Source organism: Morone saxatilis, unplaced genomic scaffold (assembly GCF_004916995.1).
Source record: "Morone saxatilis isolate NCDOM2014 unplaced genomic scaffold, NCSU_SB_2.0 Contig0, whole genome shotgun sequence".
Taxonomy (NCBI): Eukaryota; Metazoa; Chordata; class Actinopteri; family Moronidae; genus Morone; species Morone saxatilis.
In genome coordinates, this window is record NW_023339650.1 from 11,683,747 (window position 1) to 11,694,748 (window position 11,002).

Below are 11,002 nucleotides of genomic sequence, written 5' to 3' on the forward strand. Positions count from 1 at the left end.
TGTGCATTCTGCTCATAGTTCAGTTATACAATCTCAATGCACCATGAAGTGTCAGGAAGACTAGAGTCGCACTGCCTTTCTATCACACTTTTTGCGGTCATTTTGAGACTCTGTTTGTATTGAGTCTTCTTCCTGCACACTCTGCAGGCGTGACACCTCTCCTTGTATTTCCAACATGTGAGAACAAGTCTGACACAGACAATAAGTGTGCTACATGTGTGAAAGGGCGATTTCGGACCGTGGTTCTAGTTCATAATAGATAGTTCTTTTCGCAGAGTCGATGCAGAGCTGTCACTACAGCTTGTAAAGCTTGTAGTTGCCTTCAACGTGTTGTTGTTCTTTCGTGCTGGTCGGCATTCTTCTTCCTATGGCATTTAATGGCAGACTAGAATACTTGTGGGCATATATGCTCCTGTCAGGTCCAGGAGACTGGCATCCTATGGAAACACAACTTCGGGTTTTTTTTTTTGTTTTTTTTTTGTACATTTCTTTTTAATGGTTTTACAAAAAGAAAACATGCATACAAACCAAGCCTGTGTGTGTACATCATGCATCACAGCAAACTACAACTAAAACAAGACAGAAACAAGGACAGGGCATTATAACAGAGACAGAGCGCTGTACATAGTAACCTGTATGTCCTAAAAATATATACAATGTATCAAATTATACCTGAGCTTATGTAAAACGGTACTTAAATTATACATATTATAAAAAACATGACATTGTATCAATCTAGGTAACGGGTGCAACTTTTCAGCACGTCATGTTTCCTTAACATAAGGACCCCAAATTTTCATGTAGATATGCCTATTAATCAGTTTATAACACAGTCTTTCATAGGAGGACATTTTAACCATTTCATCCAACCACTCCTTCACTGATATATCCCCTCTGGTTTTCCAATGTCGCAACACTGCCCTACATCCAGTGATTAGGGCTGTTCTGCACCATGAGATCTGGTGGACACTGAGTCCACTTGGTATCACACCTAATAGACAGAGCATTGGTCCCTGTACCAGTACAGATCTAATCACTGTATGAATGATAAGATAATCTTTAAACACAACATGTGTAACAGAGTGCCACAATTAGTATCACACCTCCAGCACTTGTCAGAGTCTCCCAGTCCTAATCATGACATTTTATTTGGGGTCCAATAAATTCTGTTAAATAGTATAATTAGTTAAACGTGTCTGCATTTCTCTTGATCCTTTAAACCATGATCCAATATTTCCCCATATTCCGTCAGTCATTTCTTTCCCTATGTCCCTTCCCCAGCATTTCTAATGGCCCTCAGCGAAGTATCGGTTCTTGTGACATCCTTTTTAAGCATATAGAAACTTTCCCATCAGAAGATAAATGTGAAAACAGGCTTTGCAAAAACTGTACATACATCATTCTGCACAGTCAAACATCTAAGTGAAGTAACATTTTTGAGCTGAAAGGGACTGTTTAATATGACCAATAAAACATGTATTTAAAGTCCCATTTTGCACAAACAAACCAAAAAAACAAAAAAGGGATTTATGAGAGAATAAAGCCAATAAAAGAATCAGGTCGAACAGCAGAATCAATAAATAGAATAGGAATTGATCAAATCCTCTCAACTTGTACTTCAGTATTCATTGTATGCCCCACCTTTTGTCCAGAAGATGGCACTGTGTTACCACATTTGTTGAATCATTATTCCTCCTCTGCCATGATTAAACTGCATGAGTCTGCTATTGTCTTTTATGGAATGTTTTTTTTAATTGCTCACTACAGTCCATTTATTGTGTTTTTGCTTCTTCACTTAGATACTGGTTGGTTCCAGTATAGGCGGCTGGCTCATGCTGCTGGCAGCCATTGCAAGACCAGAGAAGACTGCAGCACTGGTTGGCATCTCCACTGCCGCTGATCACATTGTCACAGTATTCAACTCTCTGCCTCTGGAGGTAGGAACCTGAAGTACTATCACATATATCAGTTTCTTGTCTTATCATCTGAAAGTTGGCACGTTTTGTCATTGAAATGTTTTTCTGAGTTGTTGTTGTCCATGTTTGAATGCGCAGACACGCAAGGAGTTTGAGGAAAAGGGGGAGTGGACACTGCCCACCAAACACTCAGAGGAGGGTTTTTACAAGTTTAGCATGGACTTTCTGCGCGAGGCAGAAAATCACTGTGTGCTCCAGAGTCCCATCCCCATCACCTGCCCTGTACGGCTCATTCATGGGCTCAAAGATGAGGACGTCCCCTGGCACATCTCCATGCAGGTTGCAGAACGCGCCCTCAGCCCCGATGTGGATGTCATTCTTCGGCGACATGGCCAGCACCGTATGTCTGACAAAGACGACATCAAGCTCATGGTCTACACTATTGACGATCTCATAGACAAGCTGACCACTTTGGTCTGAGTAAGGGATGGGAGAGTAAGCTTGAAAGGTTGCTGAGATAAGGAGAGGATTGTTTACTGGAAAGTCAACCCTCAAGCAATTTACCAAACACTGGCATGTTTCTCTGCCAAATATGACCTTGTATCATCTCTGTTATTCTCCCAGTACTTCATCTGTCATTACAACATGCCGTTACGGTGCAAACTAAATTGAAAGGGAGCTCTCCTGCTAGCTGTTCCCTTATATCTTCAGGTTGCATTTGTATGTGTTCCAGGTTATTATATGGAGTGTTATGTTGGCCTTTTTTAGGTCTGCCATTGCTGCTGTCTCTGCAGTTCTTATTGTTTGTCTGTTTTTTTTCTTCCCTCTCTTTACTTAGACGCATAGTTTTCCTGTGCCTTTTTTAATCACTTTTCACCCATTTTGGCCAATAAAACCTCTGCACAGTAGAGTGCAGGTCTCAGTCTGTTACCACAACTAACACAACATGATCATCTGACAAACAGCCGTCTTCTGGATAAAGACAAAGTGCTTGATTGAAATGCATGTGTAATACATAATTAAAGTATTAACAGTTGTAGGAAATTGAGACTTTTACTATTACAGAAACCTGTTCTAAATTCTAAGTTAGGTTAGTGTGGTATACAATGTATGTAATTCAACAATTCTTTCATTCATATGAAAGTTGTACATTTTAAAAGTGTCAGAGTCGGAGCCCAACACAAATCACCACCATTACCAAACCGATAAGAGAATTTCAAAATAAGGGCTTTTGTTTTATAAAAAATCCAGAAGGAGTAACCAGAAAGTTGAACAAATTGAATACAGTGAGTTGTGGTTCTATATAGTGAGTTACAATCATCAAATGTTGTAGGCTACAGCTGTGAGGTTTATTTTTGTAGGCAGAACATTCTGTTACATGACTCCCCATACCTGTTGGCATTTAGCCGTAGATAGGCCTGCTGAATGGAGCCACTGGACTGTTGATTATTAACATGTAATTGGCCACTAGCTGCACTATGCTCAATGGGGCGAAACCAACCACTTAACTCTCTCAGGCCCACTTTACTGCAGCGGTGACCTTTAAGTCATGGTTGAGCTATGTAGTCAGTCATTTTTTGTGTCAAAACTAAAATAAAACATCAATTCATGGAAGCATACAGCATGACGGTTGTAATGCAAGCAGAAGAGTTTGTGCAGAAAGGCATTAGAAATGGTGATGTTTCTATAGTTTTTACATAAAGCACCACAGATCTTTGTTTACCAGGAATAGTTTTGTAAGTAAACCCCACATTTTAGCTGTTGTCTAGTTGTGTAAAATAAGAACGCATACTTGCCATATTGAGCCATAGCACTCTGCAAATAGCATTTCCCTTGAACATTTATCCACCACAAAAAACCCTCCTAATTCAATAAGTGAAGAGAAATGGCTCTCATTACTGCATACAGATGCTGTAACAAACAATAAGCCTTAGTGTAGAAGCCAAACATACAATTATAACTCAGGAGGGAGACAGTGAGTATCCCAACAAGTCTATATAGGCAAACAACCACTGAGTAAATGACTGAATGTACCACTTATAATAAAATAAAAGGGGGTTAAATTGTATACAGTGGGTTGATGTCCAGTAAAATTAGATTTAAAAAAAGAATTTGATTAATCTGGCACCATCATGTGCCTCGGTTCCCTTGGTTTTCTGTGGGTCACTTCATGCTGCCTAAAGCTGAGCATGCACTACAGTGACCACTGTCCGGAAGCGGTGTCACGTCGCATTCTGGACAGAGAGTCTCTAGGGACCCCTCCTGGAGGAGCTGGCATATAAAACGAGTGGCTCGCCCCTCCCGGACACACTATATCCAGCCTGGCCCGACGCGCCTGTGCTGCGCTTCATGGATGCTTCAGCAGTTCAGCATCCTCAGCCCTGCCCAGCTCAGCGGAACTGAAACACAGTGACACGGACAAATCTGACCGCTCTCTCCTCTTTAGTAAGTGCACGTAGTCTTTGTTGAATAAAACTGCTTTGAACGCATGACATAATTGTGTGTTAATACTAATAATGTTGCAACCGATGCGGTGTCGCAGCTGGTGCGTGAGCTTTTGCGCAGTTGCCTTTAGGTTTGTAAAATGTTGATGTTTTTTTAAAAAAAGCTGCAGAGTGCGTAGCAATGCGTTGTCGTGACATTAGATGGCGGGACTTTATTTGAATTTACTGAATTTAATTTATTTGAGAGACCAACAACAAGAGATGCAGTGAAGACAATAAACTGGATAATGGACACAAACCTTTTACATGCGGCACAGGCGGGGATGACGTATAGGATAATAAATTAAATTAAATATAGAACTGCTGTACATTGTATGAATGCATGTTTTTAAAGGGTTTAAACTTTATGAAAAGACATTTGATTATTTAATTTGCGCCATGATGGCTGTCTACTGGAGGTCATACTTGAACCATCATATAGCGCATCACTGCACACAGCGTGCCGGAAACGGGCTGGGCTGTTACCATAGCAATAAGAGGGCTTGTCCCTGTTCGGGACAGCAGCCAGGGACCACACCCTTCCCTGCTACATCCTCCAGAGATCCGCCTGGACGGAGCTGAGCTGTAAAACCTGGCTTTTTGGCTTCAAACATTGAGATTGTTTATGATAGTGATCTAATGCTACTGATTTTTATTGTAACAAACAGAAATCAATAACTAAAAATAATTGTAGTTATCCTGAAGCAATTTAATCAGGATACAAAATAGTCACTAATATAAGACAAGAGGTGTGCCTATATTATAAAAACATGGTTTTTTTACAGTCATTACAGAGTACTTATATTTCAGCCTCATGTGTACCATTTGTTCTCTTCAGGGTGACTATACGCTGCATATACTAGAGTGTTTGCTGCCATGGCGAACAGAGGGCCCAGCTATGGACTGAGCCGGGAGGTGCAGGAGAAGATTGAGCAGAAGTACGACCAAGACCTGGAGCAGCGGTTGGTGGACTGGATAGTTGCACAGTGTGGGGGAAACGTGGAGAGGCCACAGGCGGGCAGAGAGAACTTCCAGAAATGGCTGATGGATGGCACAGTGAGTGGTTGCAGTACCTGTACTTAAAATAGAAGTTACCATTGAATTATTTAATATACCAGCTCTGTCAGATTTAAAGAAGCCATGAAGTAAAAAATTGTACAATAAGCAAGCAGATATATGTGTGTTACTGTTGAAAGGATTGTGTTTTGTCTTACAGCTAAATCATTTTTAGCAAACAGTGAATTTAAAAAATTGCTAATTGCTGCCTTGCAAAGACTGAATTTCTTACTGACTCATTCTGAGGAGCCTTTAATGGAGACCTCCTCCGTCTCCACACTGGAAATGTTTAGCACTATAAGACCTAATTATACAACCTATTATAAAGTGCACCATGCATGGTGCTGCAGTGTCTTCTTGCCTGATACTCCAGCTGACTCTAATGTTAAAAAAAATCACCCATCTAAGACCAGGCAGAGACATCAATTTCTCCCCCAGCAAGTAACAACAGACAATAATGTTATGCAGCCACACTCTTTTACAGCTATATCAAAATGCATTTTTATACCACTTCTGTTGAGGCATGACAACAGTTGTTCTTTGAAATGTTTTAAATCCCTGGCAGAAGCTGAAACTGACAATGAAAGATGAGAGAAAGTTGCTGCACCAAACAATAATTATGGCATTTTAAGCAAGACAAATAGGACCCTCCACTGTCACTTTGATGTGATCAAGCTAGATTTTTGACCTCCTTTTTCCCAGATCCTCTGTAGGCTCATCAACAGCCTTTATCCGAGGGGGAAGGAGCCTATCAAGAAGATTCCTGAGACGCAGATGGCCTTCAAACAAATGGAGAAGATCTCTCAGTTCCTGCAAGCAGCTGAAGCTTATGGAGTTACAACCACTGATATATTTCAAACTGTGGACCTCTGGGAAGGTGATTTTGACCTCTGGTTGCTTACTGATGACTCCTGCTGGGGTGGTATATACTCATTCATGTTAGTTTTTACAATGATGTTACAATGATTTCATTACATTATCCTTTTGCTGTGGTTATAGGAAAGGACATGGCAGCAGTGCAAAGAACTCTTATGGCTCTGGGGAGTGTGGCTGTCACTAAGGACGACGGTCATTATAAAGGAGACCGAGACTGGTTTCACAGGTAACATAGGGGCTTCACATCTTCACAACTGCATTCCCATGATGCTTCATGTTCCTCTACCTCACCCTGTAACTTTTGTACGTGTATAGGAAAGCCCAGGGGTATCGGCGAGAGTTCAGTCAAGAGCAGCTCCGCCAAGGCCGGAGTTTGATCGGCCTACAGATGGGCAGCAACCAGGGGGCTTCCCAAGCTGGTATGACGGGCTACGGTATGCACCGTCAGATCATGTAGACCACCCACTGGCTAACCTGCTCCCCTGCTTCTAAACCTTATTTTCTCCTAACACCACAAAAGTTGTAACCTTCATGTCCTTTGTAGCACCTGCCATGTTAACCTCAAATTCCCTGGAACTGCTGCTTTCCCAAACAGAGTATTCTGTCTAAAAAGATATGATGTCAAATGCTGTAGATCTCCTCCTTCAAGCTCTCCTCCTGTTCCTCTCTTCCCTTCTGTCGTGTGCTGTTCCCTCTCTAGCTTTGTTAACTCTTGTTTCTTACTTTGTCCAAGTCATTAATGTGGAACTCAAAGTCATTCAACATCAATTTATAGAGAATTTGAGATTGAAATCTCTATACAAAGCAAGTCATCAGTATTATTCACATCTTAAATCTGAAATACTGTTACAGCATGTTGTATGCTATTTCCTTGTGTTAATGTATACATTTACCATTGGTTATTGTTTTAGGATGATCTGTTACTGTAATTATTTAGCCTTAAACTACTGAAACTAAACATCTGATGATGTCTCTGCTGTCTTGTCAGAAGACTTGTTGCAGTATTCTCTGTAACCAAATCAACCTCACGTTGTGCCTGGTTATTGGACTACAGAGACTGGGTCCTGATATATTGCCCTAGAATTATAAATGAGTTTCACTCATTCTGAGCCATGCCCTTGTTATTTGTTTGTTAGATTACATCTTTGTCGATGATGTATCCATTTTGTGTTCCAAGCAAGTAAATGTGCAGTAGCCAACATGTATGACAGTAAAGTTTCCATTTCTGGTGCCAGGTAAAGATATTGTTTGAATGTGCACTTTTATGTATTGTCATGTTTATATTTTATAAATATATTTATATCTGGAGGCTTGTGAGAAGACTTATTGAAAAAATAAAGTATGTGAACATGTATTTGTGTCAGTCTGTGTAACACAAGCTGTGTATCTTGATAGCTTTGAAGTTGTGTGCTCTTTTTCCTTATCTTGGATTTGTGTTCCAGCTCCGCCCTTGCGCCCATCCCTCCTGTCTCTCCTCACTGTACACAATCTAATAAAGGGGCAGCAGCTTGGTATAATGATTAGGATGATGGTTCCTCTACCAGATAGTCCTGATTCAAACCTGTATGCCAGAAAACCTTTGCCTTGCTGCGTGACCTTGAGTAAGATATTAAATCCCTAGCTGCTCCAGTAATGCTGTTTAATAGCTGATCTTAGGGGGTAGCAAATACAGAAAAGTCATGCGGCCATTTAATGTTTCTAAAACACACAAATCTTGTATTTAGGGATTGTTATAGTTTTACATTTCCTTTGTATAGGTTCTACCAGCCTTTGGAAATTCAGTGACCAAATGTGGTGAACACTAAAATCAGTCTAGCATAGATAACATCTGAGGGATATTACCATTAAGATGAGCAGAAACTTTGTCTAAGGCATTCTAGAGAGGTGGGGGATTGGGCTTTGGTCCATAAAAGGTCACATTTTATGTCAATGATCCAGTTTATGGGGTCAACTGCTCCTGACTGTTTGCATTTTAAAGAGCACATCTGAGAAAAGCATGCATGAATTAACATTTTAGCTCCTTATAAGCGTGCAGTGACTGTGACAGTTCTGTCCTTTAAATTGCTAAATAAAAACAACAGCTAAGATTATTCTAAGGCATTCATTCCTAATGGCATACTTTTATTGCTTAATTAAAAATAAGATATTCTCCTGTGCAGTCATGTAGAGACAGCATGTAATCATTTGCTTAGGGGGTTAAGGTCAGGGCTGTTTCACTGTATAGAAAGGCTCTGCATGAGAAACTATGTGGCCTTTTGCATGTCTGCCCCTTACACTCTTGAGTCTATGCTTATTATTAGCCTCAACTAGACTGGAGAGGCATCTAAAGGGGCACAGGTGATGTGTAACCGACAGACTCAATAAGTAAGCCAAAAACACAGTCAGACCAATGAAATGGCTTTGAGGACACTCTTGTCCAAAGTTCTTGCCCAACTTGTGTTTTCTTTGGTCGGCGTCTTGGTTGTCTTTTGTTCCACTGTGCTCCTCTTGAGTATGCCTGTTTGAAGACAGTTTTAAGATTTATTGCTGCATGTTTTCATTTAAGTAGTGTGTGTGGTTATAAGGCAAACTATGCACTGGTTTGAACTTCTTTAAGTCTAAAAGGGTTTTCTCATGGGATATTAGTTTTGTCAGACAGGTGCGTCAGGTACAATGTTGCAGATGAGGTTTACCGTCACTTTCTTGCTCCTTCTATTGACGGCCAGGTGTGTTGCACAGGAAGTAACCCCAAACAAAGGCTGTGTTTGTGGATACCCTGGAATACCAGGGGACCCTGGACACAATGGTACACCTGGCAGAGACGGCCGGGATGGACTCAAAGGGGACAAAGGTGATCAGGGTAAGTTTACAAGAGAAAACTTGACTCGATGCATATTTTCCTGTATGTCTTAAGCTTCAACTTATAATAATAATCATTTATGAATCATCTATTAAAAGGTGAAGTTGGCCCTGTTGGACAAACAGGCAATGGTGGCCCAAAGGGAGACAAAGGAGAAGATGGTATGTTTTTTCAGAATAAACACATTGTAAAGTAACCTGTGCTGAAACATTCATCTATTTGTACCTGCTGTACTTGATTTGTACATATTTTAACACAATTTGTTTTACCTTATCTGTCTTTCTGGGAAATGTATAAAAGTATAAAATGATAGGGAAGTTGATTGTGTGCTGGTCATTTACAGGTGCAGTTGGCCCAGCAGGGCTCAAAGGAAAAAGGGGAGATAATGGAGACCGGGGCCCTCCTGGGAAAATGGGGCCCCAAGGAGTCCAAGGGCCTATTGGCCTGAAAGGAAATAAGGGAGAGCTCGGGCTGCCAGGCCCTCAAGGACCTAAAGGCGATTTGGGGCCCCCTGGACCAGAGGGTCCAAAGGGGGAAATTGGCCTCAGAGGTGACAGAGGCATTCAGGGACCACTGGGACCCCCTGGCAGGCCGGGGCCTAAGGGGGAAATCGGTGTTCCAGGTAACAAAGGCAATATTGGCTATCGGGGGGACAGAGGGACTCGAGGAGAGAAAGGTGATAGGGGTGAGAAGGGAGATGCGCTTGTTATCGCTAAAAGCGCCTTCTCTGTGGGACTGACAGCACAATCTAAACTCCCAGCAGCCAATGCACCGATCCGTTTTGACAGGATTATCTACAATCAACAGAATCACTATGATCCACAAACAGGAAGATTCACATGCTCCGCAGCAGGAGCCTATTTCTTCACCTACTACATCACTGTCTTCTCCCGGAACGTGAAGGTGGCTCTCGTGAAGAATGGTGTCAGGATCATCCACACCACAGATACCTACCAGAGCAGCGAGGATCAGGCAGCAGGGGGCGCCGTGCTGCACCTGGATGTTGGGGACAAGGTGTGGCTGCAGGTGGCTGGAGGAGAGCTGTTCAATGGGCTCTTTGCTGATGAAGATGATGACACTACATTCTCTGGGTTCTTAATCTTTGGGGCTTGAATTATACATTATTAGAATTATTACTTTATAATTTCTGGTATTAAAAAAAACGTTTTTAAAGAATGGAAATTAGTCAATTAGATCAGCCTTCCTCTATACTTTAGTTGATTTTATAATGCATTGTGAAGAGGTGTGATGGGATGATTTGAGTTTAAATTTAAGATACTTATTTCTATGCTACTTAATACTTCTACTGCGCTATTTCAGTAGAGCCATCATACTTTTTACTCCACTGTGTGACTTCTGTGGTTTACTGATTAAGATCTTACCTACCAAAAATCTAAAGTAGTTTCGTCTTGACTAATAAGTGATAATAACCCAGTAACATAGGCAAATATTGACAATAATACAACTCAAATGGACATTTTTCTGCATTATGAGGATGTTTCTTTACTTTTCTTACATTGTAAATGCAGGACTTTGAATTGTAATTGAGTATATAACACTATTGTATTGCTCCTTGTACTGGAATCTGAACTGTCTCCTATGTCTGGCATTGTATGCACATTATGTGGTTAAATCAATTAAATTAGTTTTCCTGTAGGATCTTGAACATGTATTCCCACAGAAAAGAGAGCACCAGCATGTAAATAAAGTTATTAAACTAATAAAACATGTAGTCTAATTGTTTGTCACAAGTAAAAGTCACCTCAACCTTGTGGGTTTTCTTTCTACCCAGTTTGTTGTGTTTAAAAATAAAGAGAAACATTCACTTACTC

The 11,002-nt window shown here is 41.0% G+C and overlaps 3 protein-coding genes across 3 annotated transcripts; all 3 read left to right on the top strand.

The window, feature by feature from the left end:
• Window positions 1-1,799: 1,799 nt before the first annotated feature.
• Window positions 1,800-2,824, top strand: abhd10b (abhydrolase domain containing 10, depalmitoylase b; the record flags this gene model as incomplete). The annotated part of the gene is given in 2 exon segments (XM_035653989.1): window positions 1,800-1,937; window positions 2,055-2,824. Coding segments are annotated over 2 exon segments (480 nt in total), but the record flags the coding sequence as incomplete, so codon positions are not given.
• Window positions 2,825-2,971: 147 nt separating this feature from the next.
• Window positions 2,972-7,693, top strand: tagln3b (transgelin 3b). The gene is made up of 5 exons (XM_035654001.1): window positions 2,972-4,361; window positions 5,238-5,455; window positions 6,158-6,332; window positions 6,455-6,557; window positions 6,647-7,693. Exons 2-5 carry the CDS (start codon window positions 5,276-5,278, stop codon window positions 6,786-6,788), a joined length of 600 nt encoding a protein of 199 aa, XP_035509894.1. The 5' UTR covers window positions 2,972-4,361; window positions 5,238-5,275; the 3' UTR covers window positions 6,789-7,693.
• Window positions 7,694-8,759: 1,066 nt separating this feature from the next.
• On the top strand, window positions 8,760-10,982 carry c1qtnf9 (C1q and TNF related 9). Its single transcript, XM_035653134.1, has 3 exons — window positions 8,760-9,170; window positions 9,269-9,331; window positions 9,514-10,982. The coding sequence occupies exons 1-3, from the start codon at window positions 8,984-8,986 to the stop codon at window positions 10,281-10,283; spliced, it is 1,020 nt and encodes a 339-aa protein (XP_035509027.1). The 5' UTR covers window positions 8,760-8,983; the 3' UTR covers window positions 10,284-10,982.
• Window positions 10,983-11,002: the final 20 nt, after the last annotated feature.